This window comes from Puccinia triticina, chromosome 16A, assembly GCF_026914185.1.
Source record: "Puccinia triticina chromosome 16A, complete sequence".
Classification (NCBI taxonomy): domain Eukaryota; kingdom Fungi; phylum Basidiomycota; class Pucciniomycetes; order Pucciniales; family Pucciniaceae; genus Puccinia; species Puccinia triticina.
Window position 1 is genome coordinate 2,007,270 of NC_070573.1, and position 26,720 is coordinate 2,033,989.

At 45.4% G+C, this 26,720-nt stretch overlaps 1 protein-coding gene across 1 annotated transcript; it reads right to left on the reverse strand.

The window, feature by feature from the left end:
- Positions 1-10,530: 10,530 nt before the first annotated feature.
- On the reverse strand, positions 10,531-12,194 carry PtA15_16A222 (uncharacterized protein; the record flags this gene model as incomplete). Its single annotated transcript, XM_053163892.1, has 3 exons — positions 10,531-10,533; positions 10,604-11,206; positions 11,988-12,194. The coding sequence occupies 3 exons, from the start codon at positions 12,192-12,194 to the stop codon at positions 10,531-10,533; spliced, it is 813 nt and encodes a 270-aa protein (XP_053027871.1).
- Between the last annotated feature and the right edge of the window lie 14,526 nt (positions 12,195-26,720).

Below are 26,720 nucleotides of genomic sequence, written 5' to 3' on the forward strand. Positions count from 1 at the left end.
AAAAATTTTTGTTGGTTCTGGGAGTTAAAGTGCTGCGCGCAGTCCGCAGTCCGCAGTCCGCACTTGCGCAGTTGCGCAGTAGTGCTGCTTGTGCTGTGGTGGCGGCCGCAGCTGTTGCTCTAGCGCCTTAGGGTGCGCGCTATTGAAGCCGCGGGCCTCGGGTGTCGAGTAGTGATCGGGGACTCGACCCGTCTCCGATGATTGGTTGGTCGGGCTTGGGGCCCGGGTACACAGTGATGATTGTACCCGCCCGTCAAGCTCTCGTTTGGTCTCAAGTGTTTACTCCCTACCCCGCCACGGGGTATGTGTATGTATATTGACCTTACCCCATAGGGGGGGTATTGATGTATCCTCTACCTTTCGTCCTTGGCCAGCACCCAACCCTTTGACTTCGCCGATCTTCCGACCTCTTTGACTACATACGTCACCGGCGCCGCTGGCTTGGTTTCCTCAAGTTGGTTCTCTTGACCTCGGACCACTTTCGTCATATGGAGTGGGTTTTTCTCTTTTCTGTTCTGCTAGCGGTTCTTTGATTTGGAGCCCGCTTCTTCTTGGTTCCAAAGAAGACAAAAAAGAAACAGAACCCATCTGTGTATACCAGATTTGACAGCTGACAGCCCTATTCTACTTCGACAGCGCTCCTCGTACCACCGCCGCGGACAGATTCGCTCGCTGGACTCGATAGCCCATACCCTCAACAGTGTATGTACATACATGTTCCTTTCTTTTGACCGGTGCTAAGACGGAGAGACTGACGACCGTCTCTTTGTCTCGTTCTTCTAGATCTTCCAACGACTTCTAATGCGCATTGCTGCCGCTGATCAAACGAGGTCGATCGAAGGTCCTTTAAGCCCTGCAGCTGTGTGTATTGGACATGGGCCAAGCCCTCCTCCATCGACGTCATCGCCTCAGTAGTTCGGATTCGAGTGCCTCCCCCCCGGTGAGTCTACCGAGGGTTTTGCGAGGGTATAAAAGGTCTGCCTCGCCTCGTCATCTCCATCCTCACCCGTACCACATCGGGTCCTCATTTTAACTAGTTGTTCTACTACCATATCGTCCAAACGATACTGTTGTGCATAGCTTGTTATCCCCAAACCATTGCAAAGATTGTTGTCGATCTCGTTTGTCCTTGATGATCGCTTTCGGGTGTAGAACTGATAAGTCCTCCTTCCCCCTGTTGCCCAAACGTTACTATCGTTGACTAGCGAGTGGCGCGATATAAAGCTAATCAAACTGTTGCAAAGCCCGCCCTCCAGTTTGAGCCCGATCAACCCGGAACAAGGTGAGTTGTCCTTCTGTGAGCTTTGTCGCTTGCGCCAAGAAGCGTAGAAATGATGATTGGGTTTTTGAAGTCCATATTGAGTTCACGTCCGACCAATCGTTCCCGATCGTCCTAACACAAGCAAAGCTGTTTGTATCTGGAGCTGCCATCCTTCGTTCCCAAGACTAAATATGTGTAACAATAGCTGTGTAACCAATAATGTTGATCCAGTATAGCGTTGATCTAGCGGTTTCTACTGATCCTTTTTATCATGAAATTTGAAAATTCTGAATCCCAGAATGAAGTTGAAAGCCCCCTCCCCCAACTGAGAAGGTTGTCCTCAACCTCAAAGAAAGTGAGTTATTTGTAAGAAAGAAAGAAAAGTAAAAAAGAGTGTGGTTTTTTTTTAAAAACGAGTGTTGATAAGCAGTTTAAACTCTTGCTGAGGAGGTAGATTTAGTTGGAGGTTTCCATAGACTTTTGAGATATTCTGAATTGTGTATTGTGAGATTGATGGTGGGAGGATGGTGATAAAAGAGTGACTTTTTGAAAGAATGTGAGTTCCTCCCCCAACTTGAAAGATTTAAGCCCCAATAGTTTCAGAATTTAGAGCTGATATCTGTTTTGATGATTCAGAAAATAGAAAAATGGTAAATGTTTAACCAATTCCAACAAGGAGCCTTGGGCGGTTGAAGTGTGTCTGAAGTAGTCCAAAGAGGTCAGGCGGAATCTTCAGTGATGGTTGAACAAGGAGCTTCCTGAGTGAGTAAAATAAGTAAATAAATTGATTCCTTTGTGATTCAAGATGATATAGATCATTGATTGATCCTTTCAATTCTTGTTTAGGTTCTGAATGGTATTCATTGTGTTTGCTACTTGAATTTGTTTTTGTTGAGTTAATATCTGGTGGTACCGGCGCAGGCGGCAAGATAAAAATGTCTTCAGATGGTGTACGGATTGGATTTGGACTGATTGGATTTTGTGAGTCTGTTTGGTTGAGATCTGTAGTAGTACTAATACTTGGGTTGCATATACTGATAGTCTTGCCTTCATTTTCTCCAGGGTCTGTATCTGTGGGTCCTGGGGCTTGAAGGGACAGTTTGTTGAACATTTCTTCTTGTTGATCCAAGTGAGGTTTAAAGAGGTGCTTGTTGAGTTTCAGTTCTTCCTCCCAAAGCCATCCTTCTGGTCCAAAGTTAACTACCTTCAGGCACTCTTCAGTAATCCTGGCTGTAGGCTTGAAATCAGGAGGATTTGGGGTAAGTGGTGTTTTGTAGGGACCTTGAGTGAGTGGAGGTCTTTGCAGTGGAGGATTCAAAGCCTGTGGAATAGGTTGATTGATAGGTCGAACTTTCTTGGCCATAGGTTTGTACTTTGTCATGCACCATAAACTCCCCTCCTTCCAGCTTTGACATAATCTCTCCTGAAACAGTGATCCCAGCCCGTTGGAGAGTAACTTTCCTATTTGCTGCCGGTCCTTATCCAGTTGATTTATCCTTGTGGTGTTGATGGAAAAACCTGGTTTGGAATCAGATGTGCCTTTGGAAATGGATTTTAACGGTAAGCCTTTCTTTATGGCACTGCAGAATTTTAACAGTTTAAAAAACATAATAAGGATGTTCTTTTTGACTGAAAAGAGTTTGAACAGTAAAACAGCTGTTTGTCTTGATGTCTTTTGGAAGTATTTAACAAAAACAGATTTGAGCCAGTCTAAGAAAACCGGTGTCCGAGACATAACACGCTTGACTAGCTGAAGCGAGCTACTCCCTAGATGGCCACCGGAAGTTCTAAAAAATGCTGAGTTGATTTCTTTTTGAACATGCGATGTTCTTCGCCTTCCTCTTGGAGCGGATCCGATGGAGGAGCAGGCCTGATGACATTTGTACTAAGGTTCTTTCGATTATCCCAGCCTCTTCCTTGCCCAGTTCGTGCCAATGGTACTGAAATTCGTCTTCCTTTGCTTCCCTGGAAAGTGAGTGTTTCTCCTGTTTCATGGTATTCCAAGGTACATCCATGGTCAAAGAGGAAAGGTCGTCCTAGAATGCAATCTTGAGCCTTTGGTGATATGAAAAGATGTGCTGGCCCGGAGAATCAACCAATTTGTATTGAACAGTTTTCCACTACTCCTGTTATGTCACATCTGGCTCCACCCACACCTTGCATTGGTATGTTCACTATTACTGATTCCAGCGCTAAATCTTCCGCTACCAATCGAGGAATGACATTGACCATGGATCCTGAATCCACCATGAAGTCTACTTTTTCTCCCCCAACTTCTGCAGTTACATATCCCAGGGCACAACTGTAGTAGCAGGGATCTGAGAGATCTTCATCTTCCGCAGGTATGGTCATTGGTGCTGCTATGTTAGTTGCCTCTGTCTTAATATAAGTTGTAGAAGTGCTTTTTCCGGGAAGGCGTTCCTGCAACCTGGCTATGACTTTCTCTGCGTACGAGGGGGATATTGCCGTTAGCTGTGCAAAGGTGGTAGGGATTTTCACATTATCCAAGTCCTGTAGTAGTGCTTCCTCAGGTGAGTCCTTCTTCAGGATTGTCGGTACCTGCTCTCGGCTCCAAACTTTCTCAGGTGTCTTTTTCGGAGTGTCCTTTGGAGTGTTATCCAATTCCTCCTCTTCATGATCAATATCCATGGCTTCCTGCTCCGGTTCTTGGATCCTGACCCCACGTCTACCCTTCTGAGCTTCTGACCTAGTGATAGGATGGACTTTTATGAAGTTCTCAGCGCCTAGAGTAGGTGGGCTCCAATGGATGGTTTGTACTGAGGCTTTCATTGTTGGGGTGTTACCCTTTCCTTCTTGTTGGGATTTTGCTAACCTTTGTATAGCTTCTTGCATGTTAGGATCTGCTGATGCACCAGCCACTACGGAGCGTATTGGTCTGGAGGGTATCCAAGGTATGTGCTGACCGTCTGGTAGGAACCAATCCTTCCCATTTCGCTTGACCAGCCCTTGTTCCTCATCTTTGAGATATTCTGGACATCTGGCTGTGGAGTGCCCTTCACGTTTGCAATAATAACAGACCAGAGTGTCGTACACCGGGGTGGATGGTCGAGTGTTACCCCGATAAAAGTCCTGTTTGTCTGAGGGACCTTGCCTATTATAGTTTGTGGGTAAGCTGCTTCGAACCTGGCTTTTGAGTGCAGCTAGTTCTTGTTGCATGTCCTGAAACTTTTGGTCCACTATTTTTTCATTTGGAGTTTCTTTCAGCATCTGCTCGCGTCGTTTGCCATCCCCTTTCTTGTGGTCCAATTCTTTCTGCATCGTCCGGTTTGACTCAGAGAAACTTGAGAAATTGGTATATACGCTATCGTCCACACAAACTTCTGTTTCAGCAGCCGCTATCAAGTCTTCCCATTTTGGTGCTTTGTTACTGCCATCCTTAGCTTTTGGAAGCTGATCCTTGCTAACTAGAATGCGTTTAACACTTCTTTGACTTTCCATTGGGAAGGCACTTAAGAACAGTCCCCCAGCTTCGTCTTTCTTGCTAACATGTTCGTTTTTGACTAGGTACTTGAGGATTTTGGTGAATTTTCCAAGATATTCTTTGTATTCTCGATGGGTTGAGATTCCTGACTTTGATTGCTGCTTGGCCAGTTTTATGAGGTCTTCTGTGGTGTACATAATGGTGTTATCTAACTCGCCCCAGGTTTTGACCATGTCAGCTCGCAGTTTGGTCCAGTCGTATTCTTCATACCCCTCCATTTCCTCGAGTTCGCACTTCAGTTCTTCTGTTCGTATAAACCGTGGTATCTGAATTGCTTTCTTGCGATCCGTGGCACCATACCCATAGGCTACCCGTTCAAACCGATGTAGAAACTTCATGAACTGACTCCCATCATAGTAAAGCCCTTCTTCGTTCCTGATGATGTTAGGTTTGTTTGAGTGCTCAGGTTGGGTATAGACGTATATTGGCTGAGGTTGCTGAACTGGAATTTGAGGTTGTTGTTGTTGTTGTTGAAAATTAGGATGATACATATTTTCTTGGTTGTTTTCAGTGTTATGAATCCCATAACCGGTCGGTTGTTGTCTTGGGGTATTATTTCTTGGTGGGTTATTTTGAGTTTCATCTGAATCTGACATTTTTTCTTCAGCAGGATCTCTGAAGTGATTTTCTGGACCCTTTCCTTTGTCTTTCCTAGGTGGTGGTGGTGGATTGTTCGTGGCATCGCTTGGCCAAAGTAATCCTGAAGTTCCTGCCAATGGTCTGCTCCTTAAAGGGGTACTTGAAGCAAATCCTTCTCCCATTTCTAATGTACTGAAGGGTAAACTCATTTTGATTCTTGTTGAATCCTAGTTTTCTTAATATGACGATCGTTCGTTAACTGTTACTGTGCTCTGAAAAAGAAACAATAATATATGGTCTCTGGTTTCTTTACCAGGGCAAATTGGGGGTTTCTTTCTAATATCTAAAATAACTTTACCGTCCTGGGAGGGTTCTTCAAACAGTATCCTAATTATCTGAATCCTTAGGTACTACACACCGTCGTTCAGTATATAATTGGCTGCTTCCTTTGAGTGGGCTCCAGAGTTTTCTTCTAACAGTATCTAATTATCTGAATCCTTAGGTACTACACACCGTCTTCCAGTATATAATTAGCCGCTTCCTTCGTAACACTCCTTTCAGGTTAGGTAGTTATGTGTTCTTTTCAGAGGTTTGTAATTGGTTCCTTAGATAGTCCAAAAAGTTGACTAGTTGTCAACAGAATAACTGAATATGCCGTTGAGTGTTATAGATTTGTTTGACGAATTTGATTCCTATCGCCGCTTGAGGTTGAGATCCGTAGACGATGGTTTCTGGTTTTCTTTGGTTGAAACGTTGTCGATCAAACAAGATTATCCGATCACGTTGGGGACTCCCTTGTAAGACTCAAAAGTGGTAATGAAACCCTTTTGCTGAATGGTGAAGGGTATGAAGGAGTTGCAAGCTCTGCCCTTCTGTTATCAGTCAACAAGACCCACCAAGCTCAGCTTGGCAAGTTTTATTAAGTGATAGGTCTGGTCTGTTCCAGATGAAATCTGTTTGATTGGCAACGTGTAAGTGTTTCAATTACTTTGTTATAAGGGTTGAAATGTTGTTATAAGGGTTGATTTATTGTTATAAGGGTTTTAGGATTTGAGTGTGGATGAGTGTTGGGTGACTTGTGAGTTCTGGGTGAGGAACTGGGGCAGACCACTGGGGGTGGAGAGAGCTCCTTTTATAGACAAAAGGGGAGCCCCAAAGGGGCTTGTGGGTTAGGGTTTCAGTTAATCTAGACAACAGGGTGAGGGATTTTAGCTGGTGGGAGTAGATACAAATGATGTCATAACCCCTCAGGGGCGCATGAGTGGTGTCAGAATATACAAAAGAACATTCTAACGCATGCATGAGGTGACAGTAGACTGCATGAGCTGTCATACAGGGGGCATTAGTTTATACACAAAGTCTGAGGCTGCAGAAACAGTGTAAATGATGTCATACTATGTATATAAAGGATGTATGTAGTTAATATGTAATGAGTGTAGCCTGACAGGGAGATGTATGTTTGTATCCTGTGATATGTATAAGTGTACTACTGTGAAACTTGGGTTGGGGCAGGTGACAGCTGGGTAACTGGGCTGGCCGTGTGATAGGTGTCCATGAGGTGTAACTTCCATGCTAGCGGGGGTCCAGGGGTGCTTCCAGTGGTTACTAAGGGTGAAATTGGCCGTAGAATCCATTTCTGGGGTCCATTTGGTTGTATCTTGAGGCCTAGTATGAGTAATTATGTGGTATAGAAAAAACTTTTTATTTTTCCACTTTTCCGTCTACCACACCGTTATGATGAATTTGCGCGTTGTCCATGAAATGGACGCTTTGGGGTCCTGGGAACAGGCCCATGTTGGGAAGCTTCAAATATCTACGGGTCAGTTTTAGAAGCGGAGCTCATGATCTGGAACGGTTTTTACTCACCAAGACGTGTTCTAAATAGTATTCAAAATCCACTCGCTTCACGTTCTCTTGCTGTACCATCATTGCAACCAGACCACCGAGGTCCACCGCTGAAATTAAATTGAATCTGTGAGTTGCTTGTGTTCTAGACAGCCGGGAGGTCCTCTCGCCGACTGGAGCTCAACCCCGAGTACGAACCACGGCATCAAGACAATTAACGCCGCTTTCATCTTTGAAAGAGAAGTATGTCAGTTTATGCAAAGGATGAAAGAGAAGGTTCACCCACCAGTAAAGACAAGCCATTCAGGGTCGAGGTTGGCCATCAGCAGGGTGTACTTCGCCCGTTCAGTTGGGTTTTGATTTGCATTCACCTTTTGCATAGTTTTCTGACTGAGCTTGAGGCGACCGTGAAGCTTGTTTGATATCGTTTGTACTGAGATTTGGATGTTGCATTGTGCAAGTAGACTTTGCTGGATTTCTGGTAGATAGATTGTTGGATTGTCGGTGACCATCTCCAAGAGGAACGCGCGTTCTTCTTTGCTGATAGCAAAAGGTCGACCGATTCTTTCGTAGGTTTCCGGGTTGGTGACAACAGAGCAAGTAGCTTTGTAGAGAGAGCGCCAGCGTCTGAGGGAATCAGAGCTGACATCGGATCCATTTGACACATTGATTTCGGCGAGAGGTTGTCCATCAAGGGCCGCCCAAACAACGGAGAATTTGAACGCGGCACTATACTTGACATACAGTGACCCCGCCATGTAAGCATAAGGATGGTGGACACAAATCCTATGCTTACATCGAGGTATGCTTCTTAGCGAAGTAAGCATAAATCAATTATTGCTTATATAGGACTGGCCTTGAGGTTTCTGAGCTGTAGTTCGGAGATTCTTGTGGTTTCCAAGATGGAGATCAGTAGTATCTATGGCCCCTTGGCCTCTTTTCCCTGTCCTATATCAGCATATTTCTATTTTCTCCCCCCAATTTTTTATGCATTATGCATTATGCATAAAAAGCATCAAATTTGCGGTAACCAAAAATGGTGGACAGAAATCCTATGCTTACAGCAAATTATGCTTACAACATGTATGCTTACATGGCAGGGTCACTGTACATTGTGCCTGAAGGAGCAAAAAAGGAAACCAGAAAAAAACCACACTCATATCAGCTTGGGTTTACAGAAGAAACCATTGAGAAAGAAGTACAGCTTCAACTCAAGGAAGAAAAGAACCTACAGTTTCAAAATCCGATCCGTGGAGGTGGTGGTTGGCACTGGGGATGGGCGATGGATGGATGTGATGGCGTTGGTGACTCGACGATGGTTGGCGGTGTGGTGGGTTGGTGATGGTTGGCGGTGCGGTGGGTTGGTGGTGGATGGCAGGTACTGGTGATGGCTGGCTGGTGTGGATTGGCGGCAGGCCGCCTTCCTGAGCCCCCCCCCCCCCCCCCGGGGATTCCCCGAGCACGGCCCGCGCCCTTTTGGGTTAGCTGTAGGTGATTCCGCCTCTTGTTTCATCTCATTACATCTCACTCTCCCTCCTGCCACTTTATATGTAAACATTTGCATGTATGTACTTAGGCAGCAAGGAACCAGGCAGGCCTTGGATCAGATATCCGCCAATAATATCCTATCCCCCATCCGGTCACTGTCAGAACAACATGCACAGAAAGACCTGGCCTTATGTGTATGCGTGCATTCATCAAGACACCTCTTGGCCACAACTCTATCCTTTGACCCACCGCCTCTACACCACGGCTGCAACCAAACTATTTTGAGTGGTATTTGAAACCAATCAAGAAAGTTTTCAATTGAATCCAGATTGGACGTCGGGTCCCGGCCCCCGCGGAAACCACTTTGAGAAGTTTTGCGAGAGTTCCATGAAATAGTTTCCATGTGGTTAATATTTGGCTTTCAAAACCGGCAACGTTGGCAGGTGGTTGTTAAAACGGTTTGCCCGGCAAAAAACGTTCCCTGGTTTGCCTGAAACCTTCCCAAATCAATTGAATTTGGTTGCAGGTTAGCAAAACCTTTTGGGACCCAAAAACCAATGTTTTCGAGATGTTTCGGACTCAATTGGAAAAGTTGGATAACTTGGGACAAACGTCCTATCTGGTGAAAAACGTTCTCCAGAACTTCCAAAGTTGATCAAACGTTTGATCAAACTCAGTGCCCGCCCGCGATTGTTTGTCAAAACGTTTGCAATTACGCCCAGCTATCCTGCTGGGCGGTTGGAATTATTTGCTGGGCGCAGACATTTGGACTGTTGCTTTACTTTACGCACTAAGGGTCTTGAGTATCTGGGTTCAATTGCAGGGGTTGAGGGTAACAATCATAACAGGGAGGGGCATACAAGTGAGATAAATGGGAGGGAGGGTCTGCGGGGCTACTTAGTCAAAAGGTGGAAGGAGGGATGAGATAGGGCCCAAAAATAGGCTTCACTAAAGTTGTCCGCATTGGCTAGCGCCGGGTTCGCTAAGTCTTCACCTCCTTGCCGATGGTAGGCAGCAATTTCTTCTTCTACCTCCGCGGCTGTTGGCATAGCACAGTCAGCTGCGGTGACACAGTCAACGGTCTTTTTGCCATCCCAGAGGGCTGCATCCTTGCGAAGGATGAGCCGGGCAAAGCCAAACCTGTACATTGGTGATTTGCCAATCTGCAGGGCGAGGTCTGCGTCGAGCTGACTCCAAAACGTGTGCTTCTCACCTTGATTGTTTCGGGCGATTTGATTGAGGTTGAAGATTAGGCGCATGTGAGCGAGTCGTGCTTTGGCAGGGGCCTTCACCTCTCGGAGTATGGTAGCGGGATCGGAGTCCTTGTAGCGGGGTAACATCTCCAAGAATATGCTGGTGACAAGGTCGGACAACTGCGGGCGGTTTGCCAGTTGTGGGGAGGTGATCTTGGAGCATGCTGACAATCTTGTGCTTGTCGGCCTTCAGCGCAAGCGTGATCATTGAGTCAAGCTCTGAGTTCCATTTGGCGTTGTCTGCATAGTTGGGTGGGAGGTTGAATTGGTCGGGGTGCTTCTGTTCATGCTGCCTAATGGTGGCCTGCTCCATAGACCCGTTGGTCTTCCTTGCGTGACCTGATAGACAACAAAACCTGACCTACTTTTATAGCCGAAAATGGCGTGACCGCTGCGGTGGCCTTGCGACTGGTGAGCCGTCCATACACATCAAGCTTCCCTTTGACTAATGGTGTCTTCATGACATTTGGCGGGTTGGTCTGTCTGGATCGCAAGACCTGGTAAGCCTCTGCCCCTGTTGCACTAGGGAAGGAACAAGGGGGAGGGGGATGGTGTTGGAAAGGTTAGTGAGCATAAGTGAAAAACAGAAAACAAAAAAAGACTCACTATTATGGTCAGGACAGGGTTGGATTGGAGAGAGATTGCCTTTGTATCCATCTCAAGGGAAATCCAGACTTGGGTCTTTGGCGGCGCTTCTAAAACTTCCGCCTGGAACATGCTAAACCTGTTTGAGTTGAGGACTTTCATGGGCACCTTGGCCAACTGATTGACGGCATATTTCCAAGTTAGAATGTCCATGAAGTCGGCGTAAACGGAAACGATGTTGATTGGATGAGGCATGCTTGCCCCAGCCTGTTGCATGGACTGACGAATGACCCAACGTTTGAATGAAGCGAAGTTGAATTGCGTCAATTGAGAAACACCAAGCTGGAATGGGGCCAGATATGAGTCCGTGTCAACCATCCTGTAGGTGGGGGCTTCTTCGGCGGGTCTGTGGCTGTTGGCAGCGTACTGGACTCTTGCGTAGAGTTTGTGCCGGACGTATATCGCACGCAAGGACCAATCGGCCGGGAGCAGGTGGCCAGCAGGAGGGCTGGTTACCCCTTCGACATCCGATGATTCCATGTCTAACTCTTTGATGTCTGGATTGGTATTGGGCATTTCGGGAAACAGGCAGCGGAGGTGGTTGAAGTCGGATGCAGCAGGTGGCTGTGATGGTGGTGGGTGGAGGGTCGCGGGCAATGACGACACCGATGGTTCAGTGATCGCCGATTGGGGCTGCGGCGGAGCAGAAATGTTTATCAAAAACGTTTCAGTATGCGCAAACGTTACAACTGGCTTTGGGATAACCCTTTTGGGTCGGCGGAACGATTTGGAAACCTCATAGAAACGTTCACCCACACTGGAGGGTTTCCGGGACGTTTCAGAGTGGTCAAGGAAACATTCAAACATGTCAAACATTTGGTTACGGCATGAGGAACGTTTCCAATAAACCTTACAGCGTTCTGGCGCAATGAACGTTTGGGGAAGTGAAAACGTTTGTGGGAAACGTCTCAGAATGGTTCAAGGCGGGTGAAACGTTTCCAGAACCCCATAATAACTGTGAAACATTTCCGTAACCGCTTGTTAACCTCAAAACCTCTGCAAAACCGCATTGTAACCGTGAAACATTCCCGGGTGGCTGATCTGCACAGGGAACGTTTCTTAAACCAGACTTTAACCTCCAAACATTTCAAAAACCATGCTCTAACCCAGAAACGTTACACCTTGGATTCAAGAAACTTTTCTTGCAGCTGTGGTGTAGTCCGAGTGATCCGACCGTATCGATACACCCTGCTCCACGGCTTCCACCTCGCCCTTTTGTCATAGGCCCTAAGTTATATAGCTCTTACAGCTACGACGACCCAGACACGACCGTACAAACATGACTTGCCGATGCCACAACGACCCCACCTCCTTTATCAACTTTCTGGACACCACAGGAACCTCACGAAGACGCCGTACCCGGAGAGCCCGCGCTAGGGAAGCCTCAAGAGGGCGAGCTGAGGAAAGTGCATACCTCACCGAGCTTTCTATTGCTCAAGAGCTCGGCCACATTGCTAGACCCACCGTCCAGCAATAACATGCAAGAACTTTCAGCAATCAGGAAGCCCCATTTGAGCCCCAGATTGGAAGCTACCAGGACCCAGAAATCGACGAGAACCAAGAAATCCTTCCAAGCGCTGCACACGCCGCATACTTCCAGAGCCGACGCTACGCTGAACATTGCGAACGGATGAGTCAACGATGGAGTGAACTTGAGGAGATGGCTGCCGCAGCTTTCTTTGAGTGTCAAAAAACTTACTGCAACTGGACCACCCTTCCCAGTAACTACGACTTACCTCCCAGTGCTTGTAACTGTGCAGCAAGTGAAATCCGTAGAAGAAAGGTTGACCTCATCAATATCACTAGTAAGCCCTCCAAGGAACTTCAGATGGACATGCAATTATACTGACACCAACTGCTCTGTAGGCCAAAGTACTACCCACGTTCCATTTTGCAAATGTACCCCAGATGTTGTCCGACTTATATACTATGGATACATTGCGAGCTCCCCTGACAAACCACGGACAGCATTTTCCATCCCGCTTACTCAATTTCACCACCTCCTGTGGCAATCTGCTGTTGTATCAACATCATCTTTTGTGAAGGCTCTTTCAAGTTTTTTAGATACTTGTAGCAAGTCCCTTTTGTATGCCCGTTGTGGTAACCCTGTTCCTGTTCATACCATCACCCTCATATCACCTAAACCCTTCATGAATACCTCATTATTACTTCATATTCAGGTTCTACACCCCATTTTACCCCAGTCACCCACTCATTTCACCTAGGATTTCCAAATGGATCAGCAGTTACTGGCATGTATAGTTTTGGCAGGTATTTTCTTCATACATATCATTAGCATTATTACATACATCATTCATTAGTATCATAGCTACATAGGACTGCAGATTATACATGACTTCATTACTCATTTTTCTCTTCATATGATATCAGCAGTACATTCCTTCATAGCTCTTGTAGTTATTACCAAATGCTCATCATCATTTCATCTTCTACATAGTTACCTTTCATGTACACTCCTTGGTCATTGCACCTTCATCATTATTGCTCATCTTCAGATATTGTTACTATGTGCTCATCATGTATCACCCCCCTGTAGTACTTCTCACATATATAAACACCCCTCTAGATGTTGTATCCTCATCATGCACTTTCTACTACATCCCCTCTGTAGAACCTTTTAAACATCACCCTTATATGCACTTTCTACTAAATCCCCTCTGTAGCACCCTTTTCATCACACTTAGATACACTTTCATCACCATAGAAATATATCCCCCAGCATATACCTCATTACCCATCTCAGAGTGATTCCCCAAGAGCTTCTGCTTTTTTCCCCATCTCACTTCTCCTCTCTCACTCAGTAGGACTAGGGGAAAACGCGGCGCAAACGCCGCGCGATCAGTCATAGGAAAAGGGGTAAGGGTGTGGATGAGAGCAACTGGGGTCAATTTGGCTCCAGGATGATCCTTGGGCCCCCAAAGAAATAAATTGTATAACATAGCATTGAAGGCCCATATTGTATATACATGTGCAAAGAATCCTGATCTCTGGTTCACTCAATCTTGTGCTGGTGAGTTGTGCACCTCCTGATCACATCAAGGTTAAAAACATTGATTTTTGAATTGGTCTGTGTTGGCTGTGTGACAATCCCTATTGAGAGAGTGGTGATGGATGTTACCTGGGAGAGGGCAACATACAGTTGGCCATGGCTGAAAACAGAGTATGGGAGGCACACCATGACCTTTGCGCAAGTGATTGGCCCTGGGACTTGTTGATTGTGAGCAGAAATGCTATTGCAACCAGGAATTGGAACCAACTGAACAATACACCATTAGAGGCATTAGCTTCGTGGATAAGTTTGATCTTGGGGATGGTGCACATAGAGCTGAAATGCAATCTGGTAATTAGTATGCTGCACTTGAACCCACCAGGGGCAATCTCATCTATCAATAGTCTGGTCCCGCTCCCAGGTCAAGGTTGTGGAGCAGGATTATGAGTATGGCAAACTTGATTCGGAGGGTTGATTCTGGCAGGCTGGGGATCAAGAACATACACCAGGAAAAATTAATGATCACTTGTCTGCAGGTGACACAGCAAAGTGCAAAGGGGCCTTTTTACTATTTCATTTCACTTGTAGGCAAGTGATAATTGTTTTTTCCTGGTGATGTGGGAGACTTCTGTCACTGCTTCCTCTTCATTGATCCCATTCATATTGGTGGCCATGGCGTCTATTGCAAGGAATTCAACAAATCTCCCGGGCAGGCACCAGGAACAAACATCATTGATGGTTGAGCAACACCAAAATCACACGTGAGCCATAGTATTTGATGTTGGTGGCTCAATCTCAGGAGTGCAGAGGTGAACTGGGGTACACGGTGGTTATAAAATGATTGGGAACAGCTGTCTCAGTCAGGCTTGCATATACGTCTCCAAAGTCAAGTGTCTGGGGGGTATGATATTTGTGCTGCCTGGTACTGTTTCCAATTGTCAGTAGCCAGCGGTAGAATGAAGCATTCAGCTCTGTCAGTGCAGAGTCTGAACCACCACTCAGCCTCAAGTTCTTGGTCAAGGAGAACTTGATAACATGGGCCCATAGAGATGAGGTGATCATGAAGGCTGCCTCCAGGTCAAAGATAGTCCCGTTGCGCACAACCAAGAGTGTCTGTTGGAAATCCCCCCCTCCCAAATATGACTAACTTGCCACCAAAAGGTTTGCCGTCTTGCGTAAGATCTTGAAGAAAGCGGTCTCTGCAACCACGTCAACAGCATGTCAGTGTTGCATTAAAACCTTGTCTCATGTGATCACACCTGCCTCTTTCAATACCTCAGCGCATTGAGAATAAAGGGCAAACATGAAGGTGCTGGTTGAGTAGATTACTATTGGAAATTTGAGCCGGGAGTGGACAGTGGAGCCATTGACTGACATGAGGGAAGCAGCATCTGAGGATGAAACCACTACTGCGGGGATTCACATGGCTTTCAGGGAATGGATAATAGTATTCATTGTGTAGGTTTTGCCACACCCACCGGGCTCATCCACATATAGCATGCTGGCAGAATTTTCTTCCGCCAAATGCACAGCTAAGTCAAAAATGATCCGTTTTTTATGGTTCAGGGTTTGGCACATTTTTTGGAATAGGTCCGCACACTCCGCTTACCAGAGATCTTCTTCATGCATAGTGCTTTCAATAAGTCCCCCTCCCCAGCGGCGGGGGTATGGAGTCCAACACCGGCAAGAGCTTTTCCACTCTTCTGAGGCTTCCTTGCCAGTAGGTAGTAGCAGAGCAAGATGTGAAGTTGATCTGAGGGGTTTTCAACCCGGTAGACCATTTGGAGTTGGTGCGGCAGGTCATCCAAGAGCTCAACAGCAATGTGGTTGAAAAATCCTTGAGGGGTTTGAGAGTGGGCTGTGGATAAGTAGGATGCAGAAAAAATGATGTAGGGCTTTGCCTGTCTGCCAGCCTGCGGTTTTGTGCCAGCATTGGCAGCAATGCAAGTCTGAGGACCTCTGCTGTTTTCCAGTAAGTGTCATAGGTCCCTCCGTTGATTGTGTCCATGTCTTTGAAGCTACACCACGGGTGAAGATTCAAAGTTTCCATCCAGAAAATTTACTGGATGGTAGGAAAACCAAAAAACCAATCGGAATCGTTCCGGTATGGTTGAAGGACCAAAAACCGATCGGAATGCTTCCGGTATGGTCAAAGTACCGGAACCATTCCAATCGCAATTCGGGTAGCTTCCAAAATGGAATGAAGTTGAAATTGATTCAACTTCATTCCAGGAAACAGACCATTCTGGTTTTTTTCCTGGATTTTCCCCGGAATAGTTCCAAATATGGCTGACCACACCTCACAGAAGCATGGTCCTATATATAAAACAGCGCCCCCATACCACAGTGTGTCTGGGGCAGTTGGCAAGGAGCTTGGTTGGGGTGGATCAGAAGCATGTTGCATGTTCAAGCCTCCCTTTTGTCCACCCACTTGCCGAAACCTTGTTTTGAGCCCTCCAAAACCTGCGACGGCCCGTAACCATTCCGAATTGCACACGAAAGCACTTCGGAAGTGCGTTGGGGATCCAAAATAATTTTGGATTGCCTTCCAGTAGGGTTCCTGGAATTTTCCAGTGAAAACGCCGACTGTCTGGCGACGGTCCGCCCTTGCAGGCAGACCAACCAAAATGATATCGGCTGGCAATCGAAATCATTTCGTTGAGCTTTGCCCGTGGTGTAGTGATACCTTGTCAGTGTAACAGTAGCAGACAAAGGTAATATTTCTGGCCTTTATTGACAGTGGGAAAATATACCGGGCCCATCCTTTTTGTGTCTTTTCCTTGCTTCAAACCTGTTGATACCTTTGACGCGGAATGTTGCAGGACCTTGTGATGGATTTGCCTGCTTGCCCGGAAGGCTTCCTCTTGGGCATAAAAATTACACCTGCTTTCCAAGGTCTGGGAATCATCTTGGGCAAGGGGTTACATGTACATTTTACTTGGGGATTGTTTTGCTGGGCACAATTCCAAGGAAGATTCCTCCAAGCAGTTAAAAATGGCAACTGCTTTCCGGGGGGGCTTTCCAAACAGGTACACCTTTGTACTTGGCGGGATGGATTTTCTTCCATTCCCCCAATGACTTGTACCTGCTTGTTGAGGAAGATTTCTCAGCAAGCAGGTGCAAGGTCCTCGGACAGGAGGAATCCTCCCGGGCGAGTGGGGATCCGCTTGCCAGGGATGATTCCAACAAAGATTCCTCTCCAGCAAGCAGTGAAAAGACCTGCTTGCCGGAGCAGCCTCCTCCTTGGCAATGTTCTCGCCGTTGGGGACACCTTTCCAGAGAGCAGCTACCCAGCACCTGCTTGCCAAGCAGGATTTTATCTGCTAAGCTGCGTTGTATGCACCAGCACGCCGGTGAAGAATCATGCTCGGTCGCTTGGCTCTGAGGGCTGGTGTCTATAATGTATGGGCTCATCCCGGCTCTCTGGCCAGGGACAGTTGAAACTACGTGGTGTCAGACGCTTCGTGAATGATATTCCGCATAAGGTGGTGCATGTGTTTCCTTTGGGGAAAAGCGCCGGGCTGGGATCGGCAGCCCGTGACTAAGTGCGAGCAAATGAGCGGACTCGCGGTCACTACCCAGATTGGAAGTCTTGGGGCTGATCGTGGCATGACTTCATCGGAAATGACCCCATGTTACAATTCTGTGGGAGGACCGGGATACAGTAGCTGCGAGGACTTTCTGATTAGCTTAAATAGGGCTCTTCTTTTCACCACAAAATGCCCCTGGTCTGCTAAGGCTGCAGCGCATCAGCGTAAGCCTTCCTAGCCATCAAAATTTGTTTGTGCACATTGGCGTCTGAACCCAGAGCATCAGCTCAGCCCCAAACTTCTTCGAGCACCAGCCCTTGAGGAGCCGAGCATCAGCTCTGCCCCGCCCCGCGGCTTCGCCGCAAAATTGCCGCTCCAACGGAGTGGGCGGCTTTGCCGCAAAGTTCCTGCTCCTACTGAGTGGGCGGCTCCGCCGCCAAACGCGGCTTCGCCGCGACCCAACTTGCGGCCCCAAGGGGCCAGGTTCTTGAAGAAACAGCAAGAGTAAATTGATAACCTCAAACTCATAAAGTGTTAAAGTCATCTAAGTCAAAGAGAATCATCAGCCACACCCTTTTCTTTTTCTTAGTGTAACCCTCTCTCCATCAGCATTAGTCAAGAGGGCAGCCTCACCAGCACCTGTAGCCTATTCTACGTTATTAGTAGTGTAGTTGACTATTTCCCCTCACAGCTCTTTCCTGATCTTTTAGGAGTTCCACAAGTGGTGTCCCAACAGTGGCCTGATTACCTTTAGATTTTAGTCCTAGTTACCTTTTTCACTACCAGTTTATAGTCCTATCACCTACACAAATCCCTTCCATTCCATTCCTCTTCAAGTGCAGAAAACATAAAAACTACAAAAAAAAACATATTTTCCCACCATAGTCATTCATTTGAATTCTTCCCTCCTTTACACCTTAACCAGTCACTCCTTCAACCCCTTTTATTCCTTCACAAAAAAAAAAAAATCCTCAACTTCACCCTTCTGGAAAGACTCTCATTTATCCCAACCATCCAGCTGGACTACTTCATTCCTCTATAGTTACCCTTCAACATGTCTGAACACTCCCAAGATACTGCTCATCCTATCAACAACAACCTAGGAGAGACTTTCAGCAACAACAACCCCATCCCAACTGCTTCAGAAGATACCAACACTCACCCTGCTGGACCAGCCAACCCCCATCCTGAAGAGCCAGCTCCTATCAACCCTTTACCTCAACCTACCAACACCTTCAATCAGTACAGAGGCAGCACTGGCCCCAACAATCCTCAGTTTCAACCCACCAATGCCTTCAATCAGTACAGGGACAACATACCAGAACCATCTGAAAGCTCTCACCTAGGACTCAGACAAAGGATCACACCTCCAGCCCCATCTGTATCTTCCAAGAATTCTGTGGTCTACTTTTTGGAGAAGGAAACCAGGATGCCAGCCTACAAAGGACCAATCAAAGGAGTCAAAATCAAACCCTTGGACAAGGAACTCTGCTTTGATGGGACCAACCTCACCATTGAAAACTTTATTAACAGGTATGAAAATGTAGGATCAACTGATGGAGCTTGGTCTATAGATTTGGTCAGACAGGTTGTTTCTTTTCTCAAAGGGGAGGCCATCAAGGAAGAAGTGGAACAAATGGAGGCTTACAGGAACCAGAAATGGGAGGACCTCAAGAAGCAACTACTGGACAGATTTGGATCCCCACTCCCTTTGGTCAGATATACTAGGAGGGACCTCACTCAATTGGTCAACAACTCAATCCAGGCTGGAGGAATCAAAACTTCAGAAGAACTCAGGTTGTTCAACAATAAATATTCAGTCATTACTGTTGAGTTGTCTGTTAGTCTGCTACCATGATGTATCACCACAGTATGGAGGGCTGTCGGATCGACCCATGAGCACTACCAACCAACCACCCAGCTGGCAGCCACAAGCGTCTGTAGCCTATTTGGTAAAGGCAGCACTCTAGTATGTGTCTCAGCATAGCTGAGGTCGTGAGTTCGACTCTCACCAGACACATCTTCATTTTACAGTCTCTACAGGTTATGAGCCCAGAGCTACCTGAGCGCTACTCGCTTACAATAGAGACTTGATGAATTTGTGAATGCTTACTTGTAAGACCACACAAACCCCTATAAGCCTACATCTAGATCACGGGTTCAATCCCTACACTGATCATCTTTCCCGGGTCTCATTCCCACTCTCTCTTGGGGTCAATCCCCACTTCCCATCATGTAGCAAGGGGGGGTGTTGAGTTGTCTGTTAGTCTGCTACCATGATGTATCACCACAGTATGGAGGGCTGTCGGATCGACCCATGAGCACTACCAACCAACCACCCAGCTGGCAGCCACAAGCGTCTGTAGCCTAGTTGGTAAAGGCAGCACTCTAGTATGTGTCTCAGCATAGCTGAGGTCGTGAGTTTGACTCTCACCAGACACATCTTCATTTTACAGTCTCTACAATTACTAATTACCTCTTAAGAATGAAACAGTGCTCCCACCTGGAGGAATTCAGAGAATTTCTATTGGATGCCCTTAGCTCAGAACTGGAATCAGCTTTCACCAAGGAAATCATCAAATGCAATGAAATGCTGGCCTCAGAGGATGGAGGAATGATTCTACTCCCAACTGCAACCATCTGCTCCTTCATAGTCAGAGAAGTCCATTCAGCATCAGTCATGGAAAGGAGAAAACTCTTCAAAATGGCTCTTCCCCAGGATCAAAAGGACTCAACTCTTCCAGTAACCAAGGCCCTTCCTTCCACCTCTCAACCCTTGGCTCCTCCTTCCAGGTCTCAACCTCAGATTAACACTCCCCAGGCCCCTAAAACTACAGAACAGAAACTAGAGGAGATCACCAAACAGTTAGCAGCCCTCTCTGCAGGAAATTCAGCCCCTCCTCAACTTATTGGCACAAACCCTGGACAACAGTACACCCCCTCTCCAAGGACCAACCCAGACTTCAAATGCTTCTATTGCTTTCAGAACACCCATGGAGCCAGGAAATGTGCAGTAATCAACTATGACATAGAAATAGGATCAGTAATCAAGGATGGCAATCAATACAAACTTCCAGACAACTCTACCATTCCTTGGGATACCAGCAGGCCAATCAAACCCATAGTGGACCAATTCTCCAAGGACAGGATTTCAGCTTCTCCCAATAGGACCTAAAACCCTTTCAGAACCAACATCAACACTCTATGCCACATATTCCTCAAAATATAAATCCACCTTAAAAAATAAATAAAATAAAACCAGTAAACCAACCTATTCCCCTTCCTCCCAATCCTTCTCTCAGTATTCCACCATTTATCTCTCTTTCAAAAAAAAAAATCAGCCTCTTCTTCCCTTTTTTAATAAACTTTTGCAGCAAAAACAACTTAAATTTTCATTATATAGTCATCAAAACCCCCTTAAACCATATCACCATCCTCCATCCAGCTTCAAACCACAGGAAAACTCAGAAATCTACAGATTGGATCTAAACTCTTGGTGGCCAGTAGTTAAGAAAAAGGCATATTATAAGTGTTTGCTAGTGTCCAGGAGTCGCGCGAAGGATCCCGGCGGCGTCGAAACGTTTGAATTTGCTGATAGGAAAGGAGATGACGCTTTTTTCGAGTTGCGGATGGAGTAACGGACGGCGTGGCGTGTTCTGCTAGGATTAAAGGCTCAAGATGCTATGGACGACGCTGGTGTACGACCCAGACCCTACACTCTTTATTATTAACACTCTTTTCGACTCTGGTGCACAATCCAGGCGGGTTCTCCTTTGGTTTTCTACTTCTGGCCGCGCTCGGACTGGATTTTCATTCATCCTTTTAAGAAAGGTATCGGCGCTCGTTTCCCAAAACCTCCGCATAGCTCAAAATTTTCCCTGGGATCTCTCCTTTCATTCGGCGGTCCACTTTCGAAATGTCATCGAGCGGTTCAAAAGATACAAGCGGTCAAAGTCGAGGATCGAGTTTTCTTAGCCCCGTGGACCTATGGACTTCATCTCTTTTGAAACGTTACTGGCACACGACGAATTGGGCTGATTTCTAGCTCAGAAATTTTCCTTGCACTCAGGCCTTTCGTTCTATCAAATTTTTATCTGATTCTATCGAACGGTTTCGATTTTATGGGCGGTCAAAGCTCACTCGCTTTTTCGACGCCGGTGCGCGACCCGGATTGGTTGTTTTCTCACTCTCTTTTCGACGCCGGTACACGACCCGGTTTAATTAATTCTTTCTTTTCGAGTTCTTTTCCCTTTTCCTTTCTTTTTTTTCTTTATTCCCTTACCCCATGAGTTTTGGACGACTAAAAAACAAAGATTGGCAATATCTACTCGTTGCGCCTAGGAACGGACTCGCCGCAGCCGCGCCCAATCAAGTAAAACAGGATCAGCGTTGTTATGGAGCATCAAAAACATCCTCAGGAATAAAATTAGTATAAATAAGGACCTCTAGTCACCTCATAATGCATGATGATGGGATAGAGGGAGGAAAAATAAAATAATTATGGATCCAGGAAAATAAAATAATCATGGATGGAACTCACTCCCCTCTTTTCTTTTCTGGATATTAATCTCCTTCAACTCCCTTCAGACCCTTTATTCCTATTAAATCCTGAATATTACTCTCCTTAAAACTCCCTTCAGATCTTTTATTTCTATTAAAATCTGAAAATTACTCTCCTTCATATCCCTTCAAGAATTTTTCTCTGTTATTATCATCTGGAAATTACACTCCTTCCCCAAATCCTTCTTCAGATTTTTTTTCCCTTCTCTTCATGAGCACTACCTCAGATAAAGATTCCTCACTCCTCTTTATGCCACTGGGATTATTCTTCATTCATAAAAATCTTTCAAACATATACTTCCCCTTTCTGGCCACTTTGGACTACTTCTACTTGCCACTTTGGACTATTTTATTGACACTTATTGCCACTTTGGGACTACTTCTTACTTCAGATACTCCAGCCATTCCTACATATAAAACCCACTTCATACATATAAAATCTGGTCACCCTTCCCCTGCTTTAAAAACCTTCTTTTTTTTTCTTTTTTTTGAACTCTGGACCTTTGGACTCTGGACCCCATATAAAATCCTCTTCTTCTAGGAATTCTGGACTTTCTTCTCAAGTATTCAACCCTCTTCAAGTCACATTGCCACATTGGATTTCTGGACTTCTTTGGACAACAGTAGATATTCTTTTCAGGTTAAATATATAAACACCTCAACTCTTCATTATGGATTATCATTAGCTTCATCATATATCTTCATACTTACCTATCCTCTGGTCTAAGCTTCCATCCCTCATCCCCCCTTACTAGTTCAGTGATACCCACTGGATTTTAGTCTTACTAGTCTATGGATATGCCATTAGATTTTAGTCTTCATAATTGGTGTACTACACATAGTTAGTATATCGTCCTCCCCCTATCTCAACTCTCTTCTTCATAAGCTTAGATTTTCAGTAGTTTAGTTCTAGTATTATCTTATATAGTGAATCTTCTAGTTTTTCATAGTGATTGAGATATTCAGTTTTATATAGTTGATTAGTTTAGAATTATCTTCTTCTGGACTTGGACTTTTGGACTTCTTTTATGGACTCTATGGACTTCTTTGTGGACATCTCTCAGGACTTCTTTTTGGACACTGGATTTTGGACTTCCTTGGTTGGATAACTACTTCCCTCTTTGGTTGGACCTCTCTCAGGAATTGGCCTCTTTGGTTGGATAATTACTTCCCTCCTTGGATTTGGACCTCTTGGACTTGGCCTCTTTGGTTGGATAACTACTTCCCTCCTTGGATTGGACTAACTCCTTTTCCTTATTTCTTTTTTTCCCCACATTTCTCTCCTTCATCTCTTTTCTCTTTTTTTTTTCCTCTCAGTGTCTGGGGACAGACAATAAGTTGGGGGAGCTTGTGGTAACCCTGTTCCTGTTCATACTATCACCCTCATATCACCACCCTTCATAAATACCTCATTATTAATTCATATTCAGATTCTACACCCCATTTTACCCCTAGTCACCCACTCATTTCACCTAGGATTTCCAAATGGATCAGCAGTTATTGGCATGTATAGTTTTGGCAGGTATTTTCTTCATTTATATCCTTAGCATTATTACATACATCATTCATTAATATCATAGCTACATAGGACTGCAGATCTTACATAAACTTCATTACTCATTTTCCCCTTCATATGATATCAGCAGTACATTCCTTCATAGCTCTTGTAGTTATTACCAAATGCTCATCATCATTTCATCTTCTACATAGTTACCTTTCATGTACACTCCTTGGTCATTGCACCTTCATCATTATTGCTCATCTTCAGATATTGTTACTATGTGCTCATCATTTATCACCCCCCCGTAGTACTTCTCACATATATAAACACCCCTCTAGATGTTGTATTCCCATCATGCACTTTCTACTACATCCCCTCTGTAGCACCTTTTAAACATCACCCTTATATGCACTTTCTACTACATCCCCTCTGTAGCACCTTTACACACCTCACTTAGATAACATTTCACCCCTCAGAAATATATCCCCCAGCATATATCTCATTACACATCTCAGGGTGACTCCCCAAGAGCTTCTGCTTTTCTCCCCATCTCACTTCTCCTCTCTCACTCAGTAGGATTGATACACCTCAAACTCATAAAGTGTTAAAGTCATCTAAGTCAAAGAGAATCATCAGCCACACCCTTTTTCTTTTTCTTAGTGTAACCCTCTTTCCATCAGCATTAGTCAAGAGGGCAGCCTCACCAGCACCTGTAGCCTCTTCTACATTATTAGTAGTGTAGTTGACTATTTCCCCTCACAGCTCTTTCCTGATCTTTTAGGAGTTCCACACCGTGGCCTCAAGTACAAAAGAAGAGACCTCCGAATTCCTTTTTCATAGTGTTGACCTTTACTCCCGAATTACCTTAATTCAAAAGACAATCCAAGACAATGCGCTGAACTCCTCCTCAGCAGATCGTTGGGCAAGCAAGTGCTCGTGGTGTTTTGGATCAAAGGAAGGGGAAATAAAGATTGACTCAAACGAACCAGATATTATTGTTTCATTGGATGGCAACTTCCAGCAGCGCCACTATGCTTATGCAAGTAAGGACACTCCTGGTGAAGAAAATTATCCACACAGTTTTGTAAAGCCTTCTAAGATAGCCACAGATGCGGTATTGTTTACTGCAACTGACTCAGCTGCTGTTGGGATTGATGTGAGCCAAAAGTCAAGAGCAATAAGCTCAATATATCCTATATCAGACAACTGACTTAGCTGAGCATGAAATTTTATAATTTCCCTGAAATACAGCCCCCCTGTTCAGACACTCACAAGGCTGCCAATGACACCCAAAACAAAACAACATGGGAAAAGTGCAACGACAATGGCCTTTTTGTCAGTACCTGCCGCCATGATATTCCCCTGCTCTTTGTGAACATCTATATAACTTGCAAAAAGTGAGTTCAAACTTCACATCAAGTGTTGTGCAATACACCGTTCATGATCCTAACTGCCCTTGATTAGGCTCTATTATCCAATCTCCATTATTCAGCATCTTTTGGACGAGTTTCCTCAAGATCGTATTGGGATTCTGTATGACCTGGGTTGCCATCTGGAGGCCCATGTTCAAAAGGTATGTGCTTATCACCACCATCACAACGTTCATAGATTTAACTAACCAGTCTTTTTGTTTATTTTTATGACTTGGACACGCTAAAATCAAAGCAGCAGTTGTTGACTGACCGGATAGACAACATGTCATTTGGCACATCAGTGTTTTATGCCTACGTGCATGAATGGTCATGCCAGGTAAAGTATAACCCGCGCCTCAATGACGGGTGGGGCCTCTCCGATGGCGAGGGCCTTGAGCGGTTATGGGCGTTTCTATCACCATTGATCTCCACTCTCCGTGTCTCCACCCGACTGCATTGCCTCCTCTCCTTACACTCTTGTGCGGATTACTTCTCCCATCAGTTGAACGAGATGGCAGGTGAGTTCTTCCATCAGCGTTGTTTGAATCTATTTTGGGGGGGATAACATAAATAACTAATCCTGTGCCTGCTTGGGATAGCCTACTGGTTAGCCCAAAAGTTAGAACAATCCAAAAACATTGCTGACACAGCTTTGGTGGCACTTGTAAAGCTCCACGCAACACCAAACAATGCCACCCCTGGACAAAACTATACCAACCACTTTCTTGAAGAGCAGTGGCAGGAGGAAAAAACATACCACCTCAATAGTGACACAACCGAACGCCATCAAGTCCAACTTGGTTATCTTCTCTGCCTGGAAGAGGAACTCAATGCTGCATGGTAAGGCTTTCTCCTCTAACATTTTGGGCTACGTTATCTGACAGCCTCATTAGGGGCACTGTGCCCATGACCCCTGAGCAAGTGCTTGTTTGCACTAACACTCTTGCCACAGTACAAAGAAAGCTTGCGGTACAAAGAGCGACTGTAGGGGACACTGGTGTAACCAACAATTTATTGGGTTTGTTGATTTATTGGTTGGTTAAATAATATATTACTGACTTCTCTGCCTTGATCATTGTTCTCATTCAACAGCTGAGCAACAAGACCAATTGAAGATGATCTGGTATCTGAAAACAGAATTGTGCAAGTTGTTTTTGGCGCTTGTGGAAGAAAAGCAGCCATTGCTGCGAGTTTGCCGTGCTGGAGAAAGTCCAACACTTGGTGTGTGATGTTTGGTTTTGACTATGAGATATTTGGAGATCCTTCAATTTCTGATTGCAACACAACATAGGAACTCGTGGGCAGCAAAAGCTGCAAGATGCGCTTCGCAAACGGGCAGGAAAACTTCACACAGTCCTTGATAAATACAACAGCCACATTGAAGCCTTCCTTGTCAGCAATCCCAACCGTCCTGCCCCACCAATCATTGAGTATCAAGAACTACTTCGATTGCAGCCCAATGATAATTTTTGGAACAATGGGCTCTTCACCAATGCCCACGAGCCATGGGCAGTAGACCCGCTCACCCAGCAAGGAATATGGCATCTGGCATCTTATAAGCGAGCGGCAGAGGAAAAAAGGCGGCTCGGGTGGGAAGTTGGTCGAGCAATGCAATGGGCAACCAATCAAAAAGATCATCACATCAATATTTTACGTGCACTCTTTGAGTTCAGTTGAAATCCTCAAGAAGAAGTACCTGTTGCTTTGCAATCCTTTATCCAGCACCAATATCTTGACCATCACTCTGCCAAAGCTAAGATTGACTCAACAGAAGTTTTACTTCATTCAAGCTTGATAATTTGTATCTGCACGTTGCAGCTTGACTGGAATCAAAATATAATTGGAGTGTTTGAGGGCACAGAGGCTCAAGCGGGTGATAAAATACTTGTAACGAAATGAATGTCTCAGGTTGAGCGGATCAAATCTGCAATGGCACAAGGTTTGCTTTCACAAATTCCAGGCACACTCAATGAAGCAACGGTGCAAGTTCTTGCAGGCCTTGAAGTAACAAATCATCCGCTAGATACTTTGGCAAGAGGACCCAATCAAAACAACTCAGCCCCTCCTACCCCACCAGAGGGCAACATCAATCCACACAACAAACCTTCACCCAGCAGCCAAGTTGGTGACAAAT